At 37.1% G+C, this 24244-nt stretch overlaps 2 protein-coding genes across 6 annotated transcripts in view; one reads left to right on the top strand and one right to left on the bottom strand.

Annotated features, from left to right (window-relative positions):
- KIF2A (kinesin family member 2A) overlaps positions 1-11487 on the top strand; it is a 74679-nt gene extending 63192 nt beyond the window's left edge. For all 4 annotated transcript variants that reach the window (XM_053913348.2, XM_045186232.3, XM_045186235.3 and 1 more), the window contains 4 exons: positions 155-305; positions 5511-5612; positions 7914-8049; positions 10586-11487. In XM_053913348.2, the coding sequence (XP_053769323.1) occupies positions 155-305; positions 5511-5612; positions 7914-8049; positions 10586-10671 (475 nt within the window). In that variant the 3' untranslated portion in view covers positions 10672-11487. The remainder of the gene's footprint in view (positions 1-154; positions 306-5510; positions 5613-7913; positions 8050-10585) is intronic.
- A 1629-nt stretch (positions 11488-13116) lies between these two features.
- DIMT1 (DIM1 rRNA methyltransferase and ribosome maturation factor) lies at positions 13117-24164 on the bottom strand. Of its 2 annotated transcripts, XM_024578404.4 has the most exons (12): positions 23963-24164; positions 23563-23636; positions 22167-22253; positions 20182-20243; positions 20006-20099; positions 19871-19920; positions 18703-18826; positions 18477-18569; positions 17535-17599; positions 16832-16895; positions 15628-15734; positions 13117-14181 (listed from the first exon to the last, which is right to left on the bottom strand). In XM_024578404.4, exons 1-12 carry the CDS (start codon positions 24039-24041, stop codon positions 14139-14141), a joined length of 942 nt encoding a protein of 313 aa, XP_024434172.1. In that variant the 5' UTR covers positions 24042-24164; the 3' UTR covers positions 13117-14138. The 2 variants fall into 2 exon arrangements, with proteins under 2 accessions (XP_024434172.1, XP_045042173.1); XM_045186238.2 differs by lacking the exons at positions 22167-22253; positions 23563-23636; positions 23963-24164 and having other exon boundaries at positions 18703-18833; positions 19877-19920; positions 20182-20245.
- Between the last annotated feature and the right edge of the window lie 80 nt (positions 24165-24244).

Raw genomic sequence — 24244 nt, 5'->3', positions numbered from 1 at the left:
TGTTGCCACAGATTTCAGGTAAATTTTATCTGGAAAGCTGACATCATCAATCTTAATATGTTAATTGAAATGCCCTTATATTGAAAAGTTTGCTATATTCTTGTTACTCTGCATAACTCTGTGTTAACTTAAGGTACTTCTTATGTGTTTATAGGGTGAAAGAATTGACTGTGGATCCAACTGCTGCTGGTGATGTTCGTCCAATAATGCACCATCCACCAAATCAAATCGATGATTTAGAGGCACAGTGGGGTGTGGGGAGTTCCCCTCAGAGAGATGATCTAAAACTTCTTTGTGAACAAAATGTGAGTGACTTAATACAGCTGTAATTATCTAATCTTACTTCATTTCATCAGCAACAGAACTGGATAATGAAATCTATCATCTAAATCAGGGGTCAGCAAACTATAGGCTTACCTTATTTTATTGTGTTTCACTTTATTGCACTTCTCATATGTTGCATTTTTTACAAATTGAAGGCAAGACCCTCCACAAGGAAAATGGTTAGGTCTCACTTTATTGAAATGGTCTGGAACTGAAGCTGCAGTACCTCCGAGGTATTGCCTGTAGAGGCTATGAGTCAGCCATCTAGTTTTACGAATAAAGTTTTACTGAAACATGGCTGTGCTCATTCATTTATGGACTGGGTGCTTTCCTACCAAAACAGAAGCGGCAAAAACCATATAGCTCACAAGCTCAAAATATGTACTATCGGGCCTTTTAAGAAAGCTTTGATGACCCCTGATCTACACCTTTTTCTCAGATTTTACACCGATATGAAAATTTAGGCATTTTTAAAGTAACATAGGGGGGAAATGTTCAAGAACTTTACATACAGTGTAACATATATAAACCTTAAAAACAAAATTAACTGCAGGCGCATGCATGTGTATTAAAAACATGTATGACTTCCCTGGCTGGTGTGGCTCAGTGGATTGAACACCGGCCTGCAAACCAAAGGGTCACCACTTCAATTCTCAGCCAGGGCACATGCCTGGGTTGTGGGCCAGGTCCCTAGTGGGGGCCACATGAGAGGCAACCACACATTGATGTTTCTCTCCCTTTCTTTCTCCCTCCCACTCCCTCTCAAAATAAATAAATAATATCTTTTTTTAAAGAAGAAAGGATGTATGAGCTTTATCAAAAATCAAACGTGGTGCCCTGGCTGGTGTAGCTCAGTAGATTGAGCGCGACTTGAAAACCAAAGGGTCGCCGCTTCAATTCTCAGTCAGGGCACATGCCTGGGTTGTGGGCCAGGTCCCTAGTGGGGGCCATGTGAGAGGCAACCACACATTGATGTTTCTCTCCCACTCTTTCTCCCTGCCTCGCCCTCTCTCTAAAAAATAAATAAATAAAGCCTTTAAAAAAAATCAAACATGGCAAAATGCTATTATTTGTTACATGTGACTGCTTTCTATATGCTTGAAATGTTTATTGTCATTTAATAATTTAAAATTTTGATTCCTCAGTTACTCAAAAAATAATAATAAAATATGTGCCCACTACGTAAGGACAAGCGTGTAAAGAAATAGACACAAATAATATACATTTTCACATAATTACTATATTGAGGGGTTCCATACAGTAAGGTGTAAAACTTATTTATATGAGTGTAGTTGTTTAACTTTGTTTTTAAAATGTATAATATATATCATTTTGTATCATTCATTTCCCACTAAATTCTGTAGTGGCTTTTTCTCATAAGGATAAAAGGTAGCATTTATTTGTTGCTTACTGCATGACATTTGCTAAACATTTCTCTTATTATCTGATGTAATCACAACTTGATATGGTAGGTACTGTAATTATCCTTGACTTTTTAACTGACCTTCTAAAAGGTTAAGTAACTTGACTGAGATCATACGAGTAGTAAGTGCTGAAGCTAGGCAGGATTGAAACCTGGGTCTTTGTTATCTCAGGGCTAAGCTTACGTCAACTAAATTTATTGCGAGCTGCAATAAAACACAAAGGATGGGCAAAAGTAGGTTTACAGTTTGTATGGAAAATAATACAATAAATAATAATACAAGAATAAACTGTGTTTTGCTTACTCACAACTATAAACCTACTTTTGCCCACCTCTGTATTCTTTGGAAATAGTATAACTTGTTTTCTAATATTTTTAACAGGCATTAAAGTCCATAATACTGTAGAGTAACGGATAGACATACTCTTTATTACCATGTTCCAAATGACTCTCTATTAGTAGAGCAGGGCTTAATGCAGCAATTCTCAACCATAGTGACTTGGCCTCCCAGGAAAAAAATGTATGAAACATTTTTGGTTGTCACAACTGGTGTGACAGCCAAAACTAGAAGGTAGAAAAGAAGCCAGGGATGCTGCTGTATCATACAATGCACAGGACAGCCTGCCTTCCCCCCAAATGTGAGCAGTGTTGAAGTTGAGAAACCTGATTTAAAGTAAGAGTTCTAAATTTTGGACATAGACTGTAAGGAACTAAAAATGAGAATCCTGGTCTTAGTCTGTCCCCCACCCCCAAAAGTTTTGAAGGAGACTATAGTTACTTATAAAAGCCTTTATGCCAACACTGCGTTGCACCAGATACTGAATACGGAAAACCAAAACAAGATAGATACTCCATATAGCAGATCTTTTCTATTTTATTCTCACATCTGTTGGGTCTCTGCAGGACCTTAATTTGAAGAGATTAGCTAGGTGACCAGAACTAATTCAGAGGCTTTAAGCATGACATCATGAGTTCTGGCAGCCTCCTCTGTATTTGAGAGAGTGTGGATTTATTTCAACTTTGCCATCCCCAGGGAAGTATCTTCAGATGAACCAGCATTAGCCTTTAGTTAAGTATCGATACTTGTGGACACACTCTTATTGCCATATTAAATCTAACAAGGTAGATTAAGATGGTATAGAGTCTAAGACATGCCCTAGAGATAAAACTAATATAGGTAAACTAGGGGAGGATAATCAAGTGCATTAGAATTCTAGAATTAACTGTATAGACAAAAAAGTATTCTGAGTAGGCTGCATAGAAGTGTTACAAACTTGCATAATATCTTAAAGGAAAGAAAGGCATTGGGCTTGGGTGGGGGAGGTGGGTAGATACACTGAGTAAAGGTGGTTGACTGTGTGTTTATCAGAGAGAGAGAATATAAAAATATAATGCCTGCATATCCTCATTAAAAAAATAAATGAACCAGATGCCTCTTTTCCCAAAGAGAAGTTGGAAACTTCTTTGGCCAACGTGACTATACAAACTTTTACAGGTGATAGCTTACTAATGAATGAATCAAATATCTACTTATATTATTTAACCAAAATATGCATATATATTTATCATCATGTATTTTAGTTTTAAAGTGTTGCTTTTTCTACTCACATAAGACAATATGGAGTAAGCTGAAGCAATATTTTGCACAAATTACAAACATTGGAGTTGGGAAAGATGCTCAAAAAAGAAAGCAAGGCCAGAGACATTTTGACTTGATGGAGGAACAGAATATGAATACGTTGTATATGTATGTGGGTTTTTTGTTGATGAAGTAAAGTCATGACTTGTCGATTAAAATTTCTGTAAAAATAAGTAAGCAAATTACATAGTGAAATTTAGTCTCAGAAAAGGGACAATGGCTTATTCCCACCTTTCTGTCTGGAAGGAAGCTGTCCCCCAGCTCTTGCCTTTATGCCAGACACTTCAGTTCCTTCCTGTGTGCCACTGGTGCCTTTCAAGCTGCTACCCTGGTGCTGGAGCCCAGAGGGAGTGAGTCGGAATGCCTGGGGCACCTGACTCTCAGCTGATCCACAAAGCAGAGCATTGATGAGAACGGGTGCTGAAGGAAATATTGGGATAATGACACTAGTGCCCGCAACATGTGGACAGATGCTCATGATGCTGCCCCAGCAGAAGGCACCCACCTGCTATGCCCACTCCACTTCTGTGAGCACTTGCTCTAGCTTTGCTGCAGATGAGCCACTGCCCCAGAGCTAGGCTATAGAAGTAATTCCGTACCCTAATGCATGATTTAGAGTTCATTATTGATGTATAAAAATGCAATTCAACAGAAGAACTAATTGAAAAATGGACAGGGGACGTTAACAGACATTTCTTCAAAGAGGACATGCAGATGGCTGCCGATAGATCATTGAGAAGATGTTCAATGTCAGTAATCATCAGAGAAATGCAAATTAAAACCACAATGAGATGTCATCTCAGAATGGCTAGCTTCAAAAAATCAGCTAACACCAAGTGTTGACAAGGATGTGGAGAAAAGGGAAGCTTTCTGCATTGGTTGGATTGCAAATTGGTACAGCAACTATGGAAAACATGGAAGTTCCTCAAAAAAATTTAAAATAGAGCTACCTTATAACACAGCAATTCCACTTTTGGGTATATATCCTAAGAAATCCAGAACACTGATTCAGAAAGATACCTGTGCTCCTGTGTTCACTGCAGTGTTATTTACTATATAGCCATGATACGGAAGCAAGAAAAGTACCATCAACAGATGACTGGATAAAGAAGCCATGGTTTATATGTACAACAGAATATTACTTGGCCATAAAAAGAATGAAATCTTACCATTTTCAACAACATGGATGGAGCTAGAGGGTATTATGCTAAATGAAATAAGCCAAACAGAGAAAGACACATACCACATGATTTCACTTATTATTTGGAATCTAAAGAACAAACACAACAGACTCATAGATACTGAGAACAAAAGGGGTTGCCAGATAGCGGAGGTTTTGGGGGACGGTGATAAAGATGAAGAGATTAAGAGGTACAAATTGGTAGTTCCAAAACAGTCATGGGATGTAAAGTACAGCATAGAGAATATAGTCTATAATACTGCAATAACTATGTATGGTGTCAGGTGGGTACTAAAATTATTTGGGGGGGATCACTTTGTAAATTATAAAACTGACCACTATTCTGTACACCTGAAACTAATATAAAATAATATTGAATGCCAACTGTAATTCACAATTTAGAAAATGAACAAATGCAGTAACATCACTTAGGGCTAATGTGACAGTGAAAAAAAAAATAAATTTAGAAATTAAGATTTAATAAGAATTAAAACCTTGAGAATACCAATTTGATAGTTACAGTCTTGAAAAACATTATACATCTCTCTTCTGGTGAAAAGAAACTTAAGACATATGTATGATTTAAATTGTTAGTGAAAATTAAATAGTACTGAGATCAGCAATAAAGGTATTTTTGAGAAGTTGCACTATTCCAAAAGAGATTGCTTTTTTAGGATAATTTTTCAATAATGCGCTTGGACTAAGTGAAAAATATCATTCACTGATATGATTAAGTTAGGATTGTCTTTTTGAATGTTACATTAAATATTTTTGACCCATAAAAAGAGATTGTGGCTTTGCCTTTCATAGTATATTTTAGGAGTCTTTACCATTCAAGCTTCCTCAGTTTCTAAATACATTTTTGTAAATGACATAGAAAACCTACTTTTTAAATAACATTTTAAAATATTAACTGTCCTAATTTTAAAACTTTTTATTTTAAGGAAGAAGAGGTTTCTCCACAATTGTTTACTTTCCATGAAGCTGTCTCACAAATGGTAGAAATGGAAGAACAAGTGGTAGAAGATCACAGGGCAGTGTTCCAGGTAAAGTAAGATAGGACCTTTCATCAAAATGTTTCTTTAGAGAAACTAACTGCAAAGTGTCATACGTTTTGTACTACCATGCAAATCTACAAAAACACTTGTGTGTTACAGATGTGTATTTGTAGGGCATATGACATGGCAAATTTTGAATACAATGAATGGTGCCTACAGATAACCTTTCTTTAAAGATGTAGTTTAATTACTACCATTCTCCCATTTTATTTGCTTTTGTCAGCTGTCCATTTTTAGAGAAGGATTGAACTTCTGCCCATCAATTTCCCTTTTTTTCATAGTAGGTCAGTATATTGGAGTCTCTTCATGTCAGGACAGCAGAAAGGGAAAATTCTTTTAAAGAGTTTCAGAGCACCTTGACCAGTGTGGCTCAGTTGGTTGAGTGTCATCCCACAAAGGAAAAGGTCACCGGTTCGATTCCCATTCTCGGTGCATAACCTGGGTTGTGGGCAAGGACCCCATTTGGGGGTGTCTGAGGGGCAACCCATCGGTGTTTCTCACACCGATGTTTCCCTCCCTCTCTTTCCCCTTCCCTCCCTTCCCTTCCCCCCTCTCTAAAAATAAAATATTTTTTAAAATAGTATCAGAACAGTTGAGGAAGTGTCAGTCTTTGCAGAAAAGGAAGAATGCTTTAGGGGAGGGAGACTTACTGCTCTGACTGAGCTGTCTGTGACAGATGAATGAGGGGTGTAGCAGTAAGGCCTTAGGTACAGTATTCATTTCATTGTGTGTTCATCCTCTTAGAAGCACGTTTACTGTAAGATCTTTTCCTGCCCCCTGCCCCTTTCAACAAGAAAATGTCCTGGAGGGTGATATCTATGAGGAAGTGAGGAAAAGTGAGGTGAACTTTTGGACATTGTTATGGAGACTGTAGAGCTGGCTTATCTCCCCAGCCCTACCCCTCACCCCGCCTTTCAACAGTACTATAAATACGTTCTGAGAAAAAGAGTGAACAGTAACTCACTCTGTCCCTGTTGACCTGTATTTCTTCTCTGACTTTGGAGAAATCTTCTGTAAACAGTTATTAACGTGCCTCTCAGCTCTAGGCCATTCAGGCACCTGGAGGAAGGCTCAAAAATATAAGAAACAGTTTTATTGTTTTAGGATAGGATATACATTATTAAAACTGTTACAGTTTTAGTAAAACCCTTATGAGAATCATTTTAGAGGACTGTGTTTAGATTAAATCAAGAAAGGACCTTTGTAGTTTTAAGAAAATTGTGCCCTTTTGGAACAGGGTGTCATATAAAGACCATTTCCTACTCTGCCATTTTATGATGGATTTTAAAAGTTCTTTATTTGATTATCGGCAGAACTGTGTGTTCTGACTCTCAAGCCAGTATTCTTTTTACAATTCCATTTATTAATCCTCCATACCGTGATCTGCCATTTTTCAAAGTAAGGTTTTGTTTTTAAAAAATTATGTAGCTGAAGGAAGAAAAACTTCTGGGCTGTGGGTGCTTTTTAATTGAAACATATGTAGTTTTCTAATACATATCTATAGCTAGGTTAATGAGTTCTGCCTGATGATACATAGTCTAGTTATAATTAGCCATTAAATTGCATTGATGTTTAGAAAATTTAAACTGTATCTACCCTAAAAAGCTAGGCAATTGTCCTTTTTTCACATCCAAAAATTCTAATTCAGAGTGATCTCATCTTGTTAAATAATTCAAATGATTCAAGACATTACTAGAAAATTCATAAATTCCACATATGTAAAATCATTTAAGCCTGAGGAGTTTCCTTGAAGCACTTAGAAATAGTGAGTAGCTACTATTTAGTGGTTCATTTGACTCCTCTAAGATCCACTATCCACTGGTCCCTTATAGTCACAATAATTTTGAAGAACTGGTGTTTAGAATTAGGGGTACATCTTGGTCCAGCCACTATGACACTCCAAATGGATGTGTTACTTAAGATAATTTACAAGTTCTAGGCTGCCACAGACTTCATTAAATTGCTCAGTTGCTTTCTTAAACCCATTCTTTCCCTGTTTTATGGATAGCTGTTGAGGTTTTGAGACGTCTATCCACTACCCTGTCCACTATCCCCCCATCCCCCAGACACATATAAGGTAGAATAAAAGTATAAAAATGAAGTCATGTTGCATGGCTGATCATATATGTTTGAATCTAGAGATATTTAATTTTACTCCAAGTAAAGATGTTTTATGGTTATTAATGTTTTAGAAATACCATCCTAAGTATGTTTGATATGTAAAATTTGTAAACTGGTTTCTGTCTTACAATGAGGCTTACTGGATTAATTGAATTTTTGTCCTTTTAGGAATCTATTCGATGGTTAGAAGATGAAAAGGCTCTCCTAGAGATGACTGAAGAAGTAGACTATGACGTAGATTCATATGCTACGCAACTTGAAGCTATTCTTGAGCAAAAAATAGACATTTTAACAGAGCTGCGGGGTAATTCTTTTTCATTTTAGTGTTTGAAATCTGCTTTATATATATGTGTGTGTGTGTGTATATATATATATGTATGTATTTAGTGGGAGGATTTCATATTGTAAGAGGACATCTTAAGTGAAAATTATAGGTAACATTTAACATCTTTTTAAAAGTATACAGACACACTAAACACTGGTTTTTCTCAAAAAAAACCATGGAGTATCATTTCAAGTGCTCTCTAGTTATCTTTTTTCTTTCAGTGTTTTGAAAAGATATGATTAGAGAGGGAAAATTTATTTAAAGAAATTTGTAAATTTTATATACCCATTAGTGCTTTTAGTTTAGTAGGTTGGTGCTTTTCAGAATTTAAATCAATTTAGGTGGGGGGTGGGGGGGCTCCACCCACAGAGTCCTCCTGTCCACTGTGGATGAGAATAAGTCTACCAAAACGTGATCTGCTTGGGGAGGAAAGGTGGCCAAGAGATTAGGAGACTTCTTACAGATAGAATGAGGACTCAGGCTGTGACAAAGCTAAGGGGTGAAGGTCCATCACCCCTTTTCTATCATCCCCTAAGTCCTTCCCTGATGGCCCCTTTGTGACTGTGTCTTTCTTAGGTCGTCCCTCCCTTGAGGAATCTTACCCATCACCGGCTAACCAGTCATCCTCTCAGGGCCAAGCAGGGTGAAGTATAAACAGGGCAGAGCCTGCGCGCCCCTGCCAGGAGGATAAGCTTTGTCTCCTTAGTGGTGTGTGGTCACAAGGTCTTCTTTTAAGGCCTTCGCCATGGGGAGTTATAGCTTCTGAAACCAGACAGGGCGGTTCCCAACAGTTAGGGTCATCTTTCTGTAGTCTCCTATCTGTATTTCTTCTCCTTGTATCTTGTGTCATGTTTTCCCTTTGAACACTGGTTTTGAAAAAGAGGAAGATTTCAAGACAAATATCCTTTCTTCTTTACTTAGGAAGGGAAGTATGTGACTTACCCACGTCATGTTTGTTTGGCCTTTTTAATTAACTTATTTGCAGCTTCAGATATGCATTTATTGTATGTACCAATTTTAATGTGTTGGCTCGCATATCTCCATTTATATGCAAGTCGTCATCTGTGTGTGAACATGTAATGCAATAGGAAGTAAGACTGAAATTACTAGCTTGTAGCACCAAAGAAGCTGCGTAAGTTTTTAAGCCAGGTTCTTTGTGAAGTTGGTTATTTGATAACATATCCCATGGAGTCAGCAGTACCATTTCCCCAATTCCAGAATTGTTTTTGCAGATGTTGGATTTCTAAAATTTACTTTTGTTTTTCATGTTCTTCACATTCAAGCCTTGATTTAGTGTTTTGATCATTTTTCTAATCTGCCATAACTCACAAATTTTATTCAGAAGACAGAACATAATGTATTCTAATTTTTTGTTAATATGTAGAGTTCAATTCAGTTGACTTCCTTTCCTTAATTTTCTCAGAATTCATTATGCCAAGCATACCCATAACTTTTCAGAAATCACTATCTAGATATTATATTATTCAGTCCTTTCTTAGGAAGGAATGTTTTACTATCCAAAGATAATTTTGGTATTAATATAAGAAGTTTGGGGTTATTATGTTAGCAGCCACCAGATCCAGAATCTTAAAATTCCTTTTTAAATGTTAGAAAAGTCAACTTTAAAAAACATCATTGTAGTTCTGAAGAAAGGAAAGAAATTTGTATCTTTTCTTGAGAAGGCCATTACCCTTGCACTGTTACACATTTTAAGTTGGATAAATTGTTGAGGGTTGCTGTCCAATGTGTTGCAACTTATGAGCATCCTGGTCTCCACTCCAGCTTTGACAATGAAAAATGTCTATAGAAAGTATTGAATGTCCCTGGAGTAGAGAGGCGGGGCAAAATCACACTGGTTGAGAACCGCTGTTATAGGAAGATATCTTATCTTTATAGCTGATATTTGCCTCTGCCAGTTTAATTACCTGTTTTTTGTTCTTAAGTGACTCTGAATCAGGACATGGTAGATGGTAAGACAGAACTTTAAGACCAAAAAAGGCATTATCCTGTAATCTCCCTTCCCTCTCCCCTTTTATAGTCCCTGATAAGGAAAAATGATATTTTTTTTAAAAATTGAAATGACTTTTTAAACTTCAGTTTAAAAAGGTAAAATAGTAATTGGGAACAGAAATTTTCTAACATTGAGAGATGTCTATTTTACAGTTTAGTAACATTGATAGTTTTCCTTTTTGACATAACTCTACATATTTTACACGCATATATAGCCTGTCTACACTCCAAAAGGAATGTAAGTAAATTAAAAGTGAACACTATAAAATGTGCCATACAACAGAAACCTGTTGACAATAGGAAAAAAGCAGGTATTTCCAGGAATTTATGAGACTGTTGCTATAGTTGAACATTGATTGTATTTATTGTAGTTTTTGGACAACAAAGAACAAAAAAATGTTAAGATTATGAAGTAAGAGCGCTGACTTGATAGGACCCATAAAGTTGTATATACCCATTTGTGTGTAACATAATACTCACTTCCTGCTCTTTTCTTTTTTCCAAGATAAAGTGAAATCTTTTCGTGCAGCTCTACAAGAAGAAGAACAGGCCAGCAAGCAAATCAACCCGAAGAGACCCCGTGCCCTTTAAATTGGCATTTGCTGCTAACAGATCCCTAGAACCCTCACTATTTTAACATACAAGGTTCAGCTGTAAGGGCCATTTGAGAGTTTGAAATTTAAAGTGTCTGTGGAAAATGTCTTGTCCCTTCGCCTGAATGACATTTCAATTTTGTGAAACACAACATTGTCTACAAAATGCTTCTAGTCCAGGAGGCACAGCCAAGATTTGGGAATGGTGAAGCATTTTGTTTCATTTCCCCAAATAGTGATTCACTTTTAGAGATCCCTGCCAATTTTATTTTCTATATGATGAAGTAAAATTGTGGACTTGATCCAGGGGTGAATAGCAGGGGGCAGCCACCGCATTTCCTAACTCAGTTCAATTTTCGTAGCAAAGCTGAGGAGTTTGAAATTCTTTGCGTGCATGCATACCTCATATGTGATTGTACATACCTTGCCCACTCCTAGAGATGGCTGTGCTCACCTATTCCTGCTTTGTGCCTTGACTAAGGCTATTAACCCTAAATTTCTGAAGCACAGCCAAGGTAAATTACATTCCTTATTTGTCCTTGTAAATTACCTTTATTGTGTGTACATTTTTACTGTATTTGAGACATTTTTTGTGTGTTGCTAGTTAATTTTGCAGGATGTGCCATATTATTGAATGGAACTGAAGTCTGTGACAGTGGATATAGCTGCTGGACCACTCCATCTTATATGTAAAGAAATCTGGAATTATGATTTTAAAACATATAACATGTGGATATAATTTTCTTAGCATTTTCTTTGTAAAGAACTAAAATATAAACTAGTTGGTGTATAATAAAAAGTAATGAAATGCTGAGAAGAGTTTTATCTTAGGATAATACCTATATATGCAGTGTGTTCCAGTGTGTTATTAACAGGACTAATAGTGCAATTTGCTCCTTACCAACACCATTACTTAAGTTGAAGTGTCCATTAGCACCCTAAAATGTATCTTTTAAATGTACTGTTAAAGGAAATTGGCTTTTGATGCATGGCCATTTACATAACACATTGAAAGTAGTCCATAATAGAACTGTTAGTTTAAGCCAAGCGTAGACAGTATGTAACTCCCTTGAAAAAGAATTAAGCTAAAAAAAGAGTTGACTTCGCCTTAGAAGGCAGATCTAATCCAAGCTCCATCTGTTACCTAACGTGTGATGTCTCACCGTTACTTGATGAGAATCACGTCTAGGGTATGCTACTTTTTAAATGGTAGCACTTATTTTTACAGATTGCTATTCCAAGGAAGAAAACTGGCCACTTTTCATGTAAATATTTTGTTAAACGATTTATATATCTCTCTAGGAGGTTTCCCTCAGTTTCCTAGGAGAGTCCAGGAGCAGATTAACAGCAACAAAAAATCTCCCAAGGATATCTACTAGCTCATTCACATGGGCCGAAGGGAAACTATGAATAGAGTCACATGAGCCAGATTCCCTACTTCACTTCATTGAACTCAGAGGGTAGTTGTGGGAAATCCTAACACCATGGTGAAATGCTCCTCTGTAAACTTGAAATCTAGAACAAATGTAGATTTTAACAATGTGCTCATTAATAAATGGAATCTATGGAATGAGTTTAGAGATAATTTTTTTCAATATAATCACCTTTGTTTTGGAAGGGACTCGGGTTTTCTTGCAGCTCTAAGATGTTCTATTTGTGTTTATTTCAAAGAGAAGAGGAATAATGGAGAACTGTTACTATTGACCTTGCCGAGTCCGTTTATAAAGGTAGTTTTTGAGGCTAACCAACCTTCAAAGGGCAATAAAAAGATGTGAGCTTGTTCATTGTAAAGCACAACAGATTAGTCTTAATTTATTATTGTCTTAACTTATTATTTAAAATAGATGGGTAGTATCTCTAGAAGGTCCCCCTTATATCCAAATTTGTTGCCTTATCCTATAATGGCTTCATTCTGACCAGTAATCAAAGTATATAAACAATCAGTATATTAGCAAAGATCTTGCTGGTATAATCCAGTCTTTCAGTTTTACAGATGGGAAAACTAAAGGTCAAAAAAGGGACAAACTCAGCAGTTACTAGGACTGAGAGGGAAGCTGAATTAAATCTTAAAAATTTCCTATAAGAATAGAGACAATACAAGGGAATTTTGAGAGGTAGTTTTGTGATATTTTTAAAAAACTACTCCTAAGTATATTTAATATTTATATAGCAAAAGTGGCTTGATGTGGCTATTTAAGAAATTTTTTGGATCTGGATTAAACAAACATTCTTTACCTTCTCAGTCTTGAAAGCTGATATCACTATTAATAAGAATACACATTATTTTCATTGTATAGAAATATTTTAATATATCACTTTGAAGTCAGGATTTTTAAAACAATCTGTTTAGGTAAACAACTTCCCTTCTAGGTTTATTCAGTGTACTTTTGCTAAAATAATTTGAAAACACTCCTGCTAAGTTAAGCATAAAGAAAGCCAAATATCAATGAAGATATTTTTATTTCCTTATATAAATAAAATAACAAGCTATTATGTATAATTCTTTAATAAAGGGCATTAACAATTGGTATATTGGTAATAATTAAAACATTGCAACTAAGACTTAGTTATGACATCTATTGAAATTCTCAACCATACATTTCAGAAATAGCTTAAAATGATTGTCCACAAGTTAGAGAAATACTTGTGGGAAAATGACTGAGGTTTTTTGCTTGTTTTGAAGTTGAAGGGCAGAGATTTTAAATTTTTAATCAAGTTTGATTTACAGAACCTTTGGAAAATTTCATTAAACCTATGACTATCTCCCCAAGGAAAAAAATCATATAATCTTATCATTGATTTCACATTGTAGTTAAGCATCCTCATCTCACAGGAATCATGCTCAGAAGTAGTATGTCTGGCACCACATGGCCTCAGTAGCTGACGCAAGCTTTCCAGAGCCCTAGTGTATATGCTGCTGTTACAGGCTAGCTGAAGCGGTAAGCAGTGACAGAAGTTGTGTAGGATAAACACAACAAAGCAAAAGCAGCTGAGGAAAACTGTTTTGGCTATACGCAAGAACAAGAAATGGTATGGCGGGCATGTGACTCAGTTAAGCATATTATAACTTTACATCTGAGGGATAAAGACCTAAAGAGCTGAAAGTCTAAAGAGGTCCTCACAATAATATGTAACATAGCAAGTAGAAAAGTAACATCTTCATAAAATAACCTGTTAGAAATGGTAAGTTTAAGGGTAAAGTTGTGCGTGTCTGCGGCTCTTGAACTTGAAGATAATTGTGTATAGGCTAGTAAAATATTAAACCCAAACCAAAAAAATTGGGTACTTAAACCGACTGACTTAACTACCTTAGAAATGCAGAGTAATAACTGGTGACAACAGTAGTATTACATCAAAAATTGTCAGTGTCCCAGTGGAGGAAAAGCATCCTTCAACTTCTCAAATTATTAATAATATACAGTTTGGGGGTTTTTTTTTGAGTTTGAAAAATTCTGTCTTCCAGACCTAAGAAAAATGGATACCTTCTGCATTGAATCCATGTAGTAATCTGAAAAAAGAAACCAAAATGAGATGGTATTGGAAAGCTCATTTGTAGCACATAACTGCATATGGTTCCCATACTATGAATCCTAGAACATGAACACATCAGCAAACCTCTGAAGCTTACCCACTCCTAACACTAGTCATCAAAGGAACATTATTCATCAACAAAATTTATAAGATAAATTGGTTAAAACCACATCTTTTTGGTACTTTTGTCATAGCTTGTATGTCTTGAATTTAACTCTTACTATCCCAGACCTAAGAGGTCATTAGCACTTGTTTCAACATGCTAAGTGAACAAGAACCTATTTGGAATTCGAAACAAGACAGATGAAGAGCTAATTATGTATGTCTGTTCTTCCTCTCTGAGCTCACTATTACCCAAGTTCAAATCTGTATATCTATATACTTAATCAGATCCTAGTTAGCAAACTACATATGCTTACTAACCTTGAAGAAATTTGGTGAGAAGGAAAAGAATTAAGATGAAATATTTCTATTTAGACCTGAGATTATTTTTAGGATGTCTCGTAAGGATAGGTCAAGATTGGTTAAAATGTCTTAGAAAAAAGGAAGATAGGTACTTAAATATTTAACTCCTAGGATTAACATCTAACAAAGAGTAATATTACTAACCTGCCAATATAAAATACAAACCCTATTTGTCTCAGTTACATAGAACTGTTTCCAGCTTAGAAAAGTGAAACCAATCAATGACTTTTGTAACAATCTACCCTCATTCTTTATTCAGTCCCTGGAATATGGAAGCTTTAAAAATGAATTAGCTAAAATGGCAAAAACTTCTGCAGTAAGTGATAGTTTATTAGTTAGGAAATCAGTGTTAAGTGAGTAAAAACAGTGAGTACAGGTTAATAATTACCTGGGTAATTGAAGACGTACTCTGCTTTCATGAGAATTACTTGTATAATTCAAGGCAAACAAATTGGTGTACACTGCTCAGATAATTACAAAACAAGTAACTCCATCACTAAACCAGTTAGAAATGATAACCGGATATGTTTGTAACTGAAACTTTTGTGCTTAGGGTCTATTTAACAGTAGCTATACCCGATGAAGAAAAACATGAAGTCCAACTACAAGTATTATAATTTTACCTTACAAGCTATGTGAAGAGACAAACTATTGATCATGAATGGGAGTTAGGGGAGGGGATGCAAGGGGAGGAGCACAATCACCGCAACCCACATAGACTTAGAGGCTATCTCCAGGCTAGGACTGTTATTTACTACTGTTCTCAAAGAAAATGTTCATTTCTGCTGCAGCTAACTAGCCTCCATCTTCTATACACCAAATGCTGTTCCGCGCCCTGGAAGTGATGTGTGGTAACTCCCAGGTAGCACCTTACACCGCTTAAAAGCCTTTCATTTTCTAGTCTGAAGGTGTCACAGTGAAGAAGTGTAAACACTCAGAAAAAGAAAAATGTAATTACCTGATAAAGTCATCTATGTCCATGGAACGGGCCCGCTTGTCACTGAAACCTGTGCTGGTTAGGATTTGCTGTATTTTATCTGCTATGCTGAAATCTTCTGGTATTATCTAACAAGATTCAGAATAAATGAACAACGTATCTTTAATGAAGTCACCTTGACTCTTCTTTCTTTAATTCAGGAAGTGATAACACAGTTACCATCTGTCCATGACACTTCAGAAAGCCTATTTGTGCAGATAAAACTTGGATCTCTAAGTGATCTTCAGCACATATCAAATACTTCGAAGACCTTGAATTAATTAAGTATATTGCCCTCTCTCTTAAATGTTCTGTCAGTCTTGGGCTTCACAAAGTACTTCGTAACAAAATAATTAGAGCTGTAAACTAAATTTTAAAGCAATTCTTACTGCTTTAAAATAACTCATTTTCTTGGCACAAATCTCATTTACCAGCTTAATTTTTCTCTAAGACATGGCCTCTCCAACCCTTAAGGCATATTAAATATATCATACTTTACCCTTTTTCATCCAAGATTTTTCTTCATCTAGCTTAATATTTTCTTAGGCAATGTTTAATGACTTTGTCCATAAGAGAAAATGGAACAATGTGATACAGTAACCATCTGATTCCAAAAATAGAAGGAAATTTGCTTTTATCTATCTGCCCTGTTTAATTAATTTGAAAGGACTAGTAAGTTGTCACACGGCTATTACGTGTGGATATGCATATGTGTGCTCACAGACACAAAACTGGTTGAAGAAAATGCACTGATGATGAAGAGGCATGAAGCTCACAACCAGAAACCCATTCAGTCTATATTTTAATCAGTATCTGGGTATTAAAAGGTTACTGAGAAATGTAACTTTATAATTGCAGGAAGGGATGGTCACAATTATTTTAAGCTGAGCAAGCTGCACATGCCTAAACCTCTGAGGAAATTAGGATTCAATTGAATCTATGGCTAAAAGAACTATCAGTGGTTAAAGAAGACAGAGTGGGGTAATCGAGGTTGCTCAGCCCTGTTCCTCAGCATATACATCAGCACTGACATGTAAAAATTGTGCTAGTTACACACTATACATGGTTTCTTAAGTGTCTTTGGAATGTACAAAATTAAGGAATCTTTTAATGATAGATAAAAAGAAATAAGAGGGACATTTTAAAATTCAATACATCATTGAAATCACAAACATTTTCTGCTTACAGTATTATGGACTGAACAGTGAATTCTGTAGTTTTTTTCCAATAGCTGCTGTACTGCACTTGACCTGTAGAATAAATGACATCACTGTTGTTATTCCAAAATTAGAGATAATCAATAATTTCCTTTCAGTTTATGGTAAGATCAAATCTATGTTTCATATGGTGAAATTAAGAAACTAAAAAGTGTTGAATACTTAAACTTATAAAGTAATTACAAACTACATAGTTACATTTTAAAAGTAACATCCTAATGAACATCTCAAATTCTTAAGGAAATTCTAGACTCTCCACAAAACACCGCACACACAAAAGCCCCCTAAAATTATGGCTTTCACCTCCTTTTTACCCTTAGGCCCCATAATGTTGTCACATTTTCCCAAGTTAATAAAATTAAATGAACACAAATGTGGAAGGGGTTTGTCATCGCTCCATTTTTCCAGGGAAAAGCTAGGCAGATATGTGGTCAGTTTTTGTTTTCCCGTTTTGCCAAAAAAACCTGATCTAATTCCCAACTCCAGGAACTTTCTTCATTAAAATTCTCCTGCCTCCCAAAGTACAAAGTCAGTTAAAAAGGTCAAGTGTGTCTGGACGTGGATAGTCGTTATGCTTAGGTGGTCCGTTCAAGAAAAGGACCCAATCCTAGCAGCGAGCACAGTATCTGGAGCACAGGCCCTTCACACGCGCTAAATGAGTAGAATACTTACTTAAATGCAGCAGACAGTGTCTTGTTTTTCCTAACAAAGGTGATCCTTACTAGGCCATCCCATTCCTGAAACAGAAGATGGATATTTTCTTAGGGAATATCAAACTTCTTTCCTAGGCCTGAGAGGTATTATTTTGTCTGTTAATATATAAAACTGGAAGGAACCTTCTGGAGTGATAAAAATGCTCTATATCTTGATTTGGCTGACACACATACAAAAGTAAGATGTATACTGTTTTGAACTTTTGTATACCTCACTGAGTATTTTATCCTCAATTCTAAAAATCAGAAAAAATACATAACTGTTCCACATCTGAACAAAAAACAATGTGGCATTTTGGCATCTAAAGTCTCATGTGGCATCTGTCATATGGCATTTTCAAAAAACATGACTCAGAACAAGCGTGATTTAGACGTGTCCTGGGCAACACACCTAAACCTCCCTGAAAGAGTAACTGACAAACCACTCCGTCTACCACCAGTTATTGAACACAAAAGCAATCGTGTTTTTACTCAAAGTGATTGCAGTAAGGCTTGACATCAGGTGAGCTGGCTTCCTTCTTTTTTTAAATCGCAAAAGCAAGAATTCTGATTAAAAAGGGTTACCTATACCACTACTCTAACAACTATTTTCACTTGATCTTCTTTTCCAAGTCTTATTCAAATAGAGACACGTTTTCCATAGCTATAATCTTTAGGAAAATGCAACGGCATTCTAATCCTTTTCCCCTTTGCAAACATTTTCTGTGTACTCTTGTGGTCTTCACAACTATCTTGACTCAAATTATTCCCTCTACTCCATCAGAGGGATGTATCAAAATTAACATTTTCCTGTTAGGACATTTAGGTTGACTCAGTATTTTTCTGCTGCTATAGACACACATCTTCCACTTTGGACATTTTTTTTTCCCCTTTATTGAATGACCTAGTATTTTAACCTCACCTGAAAATTGATAGGTGGTGGTGGATTCTTAGGTTCTATTCTTACAACACTGGATTCCACCTTTGGCGGTGGTCTGAAGTTATTCTTCCCAACCTGTTAATCAGAAAATGTTTAAGTAGTTCTCTCAAAAATAACTAAGTTAGTAATCAAATATGCTCTCCTCACAGAAGACACAGCTAGATGCTCAAGGATGAGTTGTCACATTATTTCAATAATGGTCACTTACTTTCATTAGATGGTCCACACGTGCTAACAGCTGTGTATTAATTGAGAGTCTGCAGTATAACTTATCTCCAGGTTTTGCAACCAGTCGGAGAGCAAATTCTCTTTGAAACATAAGTATTGCACATCTGAAAAGATAGCAGAAAGGAATAAGGAAAATAGTTACTTTCAGCTATCGATGTGTTTGAACTTCAACAGATTTTCTTGGGCAGGAAACAGAGCAAAGCAATATCTACAGCTCATGACAATTATTCCAGCTGGTTAGAAAGTGGGCGAACACTCAGCCTTAGCTTTATTACCACAAAATGATCAGTTGGCTTTTTCATTTTATAATGGGTGCACCTCTCACCCTTTGCTAATGTAAGCCCTCAATGATCAGATGAGAAAGTATTTCAGATCAGCACTAGTCTATATCACCCCTTCTAGGAAAACAAAACTCAAAACAAAATTGGTTCAGTAGACAAATTACATTCAGGGGTAACAAACACTTTTACAGAAGAGCTGAGGAAGGTTGTGAAATCAGCGTTCTCCAGGTTAAGGAATGTGGGTTTTTTAACTCAGCAAGCAATGGGAAGACTTTTGAAGGCTCTTAAGCACAAGATCATCTTCAAAGCTGGGTTTCGACTTTCAGACTTTTTTGACTATAAGTCACACTAAGAAATACATTTGACATTGCAACCCAGGTAACACACAAAAAAACTTTTATAAAACTGTAATCACCTGGGCCACATGTACTTAATACCCTCAGATATATTCTATTCTGTCTCATTAAAAAAAAAAAAGTGACCCACTGAATTTATTTTATAACCACTAGGGGTTTTTGACTTGCAGTTTGAAAACGATTGGTCTAGACTACACTGGAAACACCGTAGGAGGCCACTGCAATTGTGCAGACGTAAGGCAAAGAAAAGTGTAACCGGAGCTAATGGCAAGGGGATGAGAAACTAGGGAAAGGTCGTCTGGTCTCAGAAGCGGGACTGACACCACACCTCCCCAAATAACTGTCAATTGAAAAAAGAGAGAGAGAGACCTTCACACAAACAGATATTTTCTACAAAAACAAATTGTCCAGTAGTTTTTCAGTTGAACTAAGTTTCATCTTGGGCTGTGTTCATGGCCTAACCTGTCTGTCTTTCTAAGATTTGGCAGTCACTTTGGTATTTGTCACAAACCTGAAAAAAGGCCGGTGCAGCAACAGCTTGAAGACAAAAGGAGAAGAGATCTGTAAGAAAATTAACTGGTTATTTCCGGGAAAGATACACCAGAGAAACATTTACTATAATGTTTCTAACACTTTGAAGACAGACCTGATAAGGCAAATTCGCCACACACGCATCAAAGAACGGCAAATCGGTTTTCAACACGTCACCCACCATTACTTGAAGTTTGCTGGCCAGAGGTCTGATAATAAGAGAAACATAATTTAAAAAGAATGTTGTTTCATGAGATTGAAATGCACTTTAATTCTACTATGAATACTCACGTGCCCTGAACTCTTTTGTGAAGTTCAGCTACTAGCCTTGGGTCAAGTTCACAGGCAATTACCTCAATTGAGAAAAAAAAAAAAATTTTAGAGTAATTATGGAGTATAAAACTTTTCTTATCTCAATAGTAACTCTTATAGGATTATATGAATTGAACTTCTTTTCCTCAATTCTATCATCAAGAATCCTTCAATTGTTTTCTACCATTTCAAACAATAAAAAACACCACGCAGAAATGTGGTCAGCTAGAGAGTTTGACCCAAATAATTGACAGAATTATCAATTATTGCTCATTGGGCTCCACGGTTTGGAACTGAACAGAAGATGAGAAAATATGCAAGAAGTCTGGCACTAAATGTTCTAGTCATGTAGTAAATGTCTTGTATGCAGAAGCATTCAAGACAACTTCTGCTAGAACGAGTACATAATTTTATCTATTAAGTCCACAGTAAACACAATAGATAATTTCTGAAGCAAATGCAAAGGGATACCAGGTAATGCTGGAATTGTAATTTTAATTCACTCTCAGCTGAGGTTTCATGACTTGCAGGAAGACCGTGTCTACAGAATAGATACATGTGCTGCTTAGTCTGTCCGGCTCTCGGTTCCTCTCTCCAGCTTTCCCTGTGCCCTGTAGAGTGATGTGCAGACCAGCTGCCTTGCCCTTTGACTTCTGGTTAGGATTGGCCAGTGAGAGGAACCAGCATCACAGGGCACAAAGGCAGAGGCTGAGTGTTTACTAAGGCCTGCCCATGCCTTGCAGCTGTTCTGACAGTGGCCTCTGTTCAGTGGCTCAGTAACACAGTTCCCTCCTCTTGCCCCTTGAGTCCTTTGAATGGTAACTGTTACCTGCTGTTAGTCCCTGGGTCTTTCACTAATGTTTACTGGTTTCTTTTAACCCATTCCCACCATTACAAAAATAGCAATTTGTAAGTAGTCTCTTCATTAAACTCTCTTCAAGTAAATGCTTTGAAATGGGCTACCTGCTTCCACCAGAGGACACAACACGGGGTCAGCCATGACACAAAGAAGGTATCAGCAGTGGCCGGGTGGCACCCTAAACTCAGGGGCCTGTGCTGCAGCTCTTCAGATCACCTCCAAAGTTCTAGGTTCCAATAACTCCAACCTTCTTACTTGCCTCTCTGAGCCCAGAGATGATAGCTGCTCTTTGCAATTATTAATCTTGGAATACCTCAAAGCTCTCATTTTATTCTTTTAGTCCTGTAACAACCATGTAACTAATTCCTGTATTAATTTTCCTGTACTGAAATACCCGATGTGGTTTCTCTTTTCCTGATTGATATATCCCATAGTTTCTTTTAATCCATTTTTACTTTGTTAAAGCTGTTATTTATTTTTAGAGAAAGGGGAAGGGAGGGAGAAAGAGAAGGAGAGGAACATCACTGTGAGTGAGAAACACTGATTGGCTGCCTCTTGCACCTGCCCCAACAAGGGACTGAACCTGCAAGCCAGGCATATGCCCTAGCTGGTGACCTTCTGTTTTGCGGGATGACACCCAACCAACTGAGCCACACCGGTGTGGGCTCTTTTAATCCATTTTTAAAAATTAAGATATATTTAACATATGATGCTATATTAGTTTCAGGTGTACAACCTAATGATAACATGTATTTACTCCAAGATAAGTCTAGTCAACATCCATCACTAACACAGTTACAAATTTTTTGTTTTATGATGAGAACTTTTAAGATCTACACGCTTAGCAACTTTCAAATATATAGTACAGTACTGTTAAATAGTCACCATGCTGTCCCTTATATTCCCAGGTATTTTATAACTGGAAGTTTGTATCTTTTGACCATCTTTACTCATTTCACCCATATTTTCTAAGATAAAGTTTCTAGCAAAGGATCAAGAATTACTCTTAAAATAACAGCAATTAATTAAAATAGATATATATTTGTAAACCATCTGAGCTTACTCACATAACCATTTCTGATATCAAACATGAAATCCTTTTTACCTTTTTTGCCTTTTCTAGCAACTTAACAGTCATATTGCCAGTTCCAGGTCCAACTTCCAGTACCACGTCAGTTGGTCGTAAGGCAGCCTGCAAAGAAAATAACCAAACCACCACTTTAGCTTCACTGGCACATCTGAACACATAACTTAATTTACACCTGAATATCTTTGCTAGAAAGTGCTCAGTTAATAGATTTTATTTTAACTCCATTTTAAGGAATTCCTTAATAATCTATATGCTTCAAAAAATTATCAAACATTTGGTGCAAATAGAAAACTGACACCTCTCCTAACTTGGGGCAACTTTAAAAATCAGAAAAGCAGAATAGCCCTGGCTGGCTAGTTCTATTGGTTAGAACATCGTCCGCATATGCCAAGTTTGCAAGTTTGATCTGGGTCAGGGTACACACAAGAATCAACCAATGAATACAAAGGTGGGTGGAACAACAAATCAGTATTTCTCTCTCTCTCTCTAAATCAAGGAATAAATTTAAAATTTTTTAAAAAAAGAAAAGCAGAAGAGCAGTTTTTTTCTGGGATGGGCATTCTACTTTCTACCTTGAAAATGATTTCAATACCATCTTGTTACCAACTCTGTAATTAATACGTTTAAACTGGAAAGGACTCTATATAATGACCTTGCCTGAGAATCATAGCATGCTGTACCAGGATTACTCAAGTCTCAAGCCATGTATGTTTTCAGGGATGCAGGAGTAACCAGAAATTGTACACAGCTGCAGTATTCTGGGTCCACAGCTATTATCAGATGCTCAAAAGAATCCATGAACCAAAAATGTTAAAAACCTAGGCCTACACTCATTTTGTAAGTAACAGGAAGTCAAGATGAAACCCTTTCATTGTGTAATGCTCTTTCCACAGCTCCAGGACGCCTCCTTTGTAGCCGCAAAAGTAATTTGCACCTCCTATATTTCACGTCCTAGCAGCCAATCATCCATAACAGTAAGGGCACGTCAATACCCCATACAGGAGGAATACGCCAGAGAGTTTGTATGTGTAACAGGATTATGTAAGTTTCTCTGGGGGAGAGTAAAATTCCTAAGATGTCTGTTTAGACATAATCTTTAGGCTCTGGAGTAAATAAAAATTAAGTCATAGATGATGCCTAGAAAAACTGATTGGGGAATAATAATAATAATGATCTGAAATTAAATAAATGTCCACCTACGAAGTAAATAACCTACAGAAAGAAAAAGAAGTTGGGGCCAGTAGAAACCCAGATCCACAGAATGACGCAAATCATGGCAAAGCTAGCGAAACCTACACAATTCTTCAATTCATTCAACAAGTCTTAATAGAGCATCTGTTTTGAGCATTCTCTCAGTGCTTACATATTCCTAATAATAATTACCCCAAACTCCCTCCTTTTCCACACCCACCTTATCGATAATGCTGTTGACAATGAGAGGATTTTTCAAAATGTGCTGCCCAATCCCTGTGTTGAACCTGAGTCCTGAAAGACAACATGAAACAACCTTAATTTCCCAAACAAAATTCGATAGATATTAGACCGTCCCAGATAAGAAAAAGCAGGTTGGTGGACAAGAGGCATCAACGTCATACTTGGAGCCAGGACTGACACACTAAATCCATCCTTTCTTCGGAAAGGAAGCCAGAGACAGAGAGCAGGGCCTACAGCCGGCGCTCCGGAATCCCCAGACCTGCGTGCTCCAGGAGCAGGGGTCCTGATCGACGTTACTTCCCGGGCCCAGAACTCGGTCCAGGCTTGGTCGTGCCGGAAACCCCGACCCGACCTCACCTCCGACCTGGCTGACCCACCTCCAGCGCTCTTCAGCTCGCGACGCTGTTGCTGCCGATCGCGGCGGCGGCCGCTCGCCCCTGACTTGATCTTCGGCATCTAAGCTGCCAGCCCACCCAAGAGCTCAGAAAGTCAGCGAGTACCAAAGCTGGCTACTCAAGTCTCCGCACCACGTGGGACTCACGCCCTGCACTGAACGCACCACTCACAGCTCGGTTGAGTAGACGAGCGGGGGAAGAACCGCCCCTGGTTCTCCCTGGGCTCCGCCCCCAGGAAAAGGACCCTCCTTGGAGCCCAGTGGC

Source organism: Desmodus rotundus, chromosome 1 (assembly GCF_022682495.2).
Source record: "Desmodus rotundus isolate HL8 chromosome 1, HLdesRot8A.1, whole genome shotgun sequence".
NCBI lineage: Eukaryota > Metazoa > Chordata > Mammalia > Chiroptera > Phyllostomidae > Desmodus > Desmodus rotundus.
Note: the sequence above shows the minus strand (reverse complement) of the source record. Positions and strands in the feature narration are given on the sequence as shown.

Bases quoted from the DNA above. Each gene is read 5' to 3' on its own strand.
- DIMT1 (XM_024578404.4), bottom strand. From the start codon at position 24,041: ATGCCGAAGATCAAGTCAGGGGCGAGCGGCCGCCGCCGCGATCGGCAG. The intron at 19,921-20,005 runs GTCTGTCTTCAA...ATTTTCTTACAG, and splicing joins TGGCGAATTTGCCTTATCAG to ATCTCTTCTCCTTTTGTCTT. The intron at 15,735-16,831 runs GTAAGCAGAAAA...GAATCTTGTTAG, and splicing joins ACTGTTCAGTCCATAATACT to ATAATACCAGAAGATTTCAG.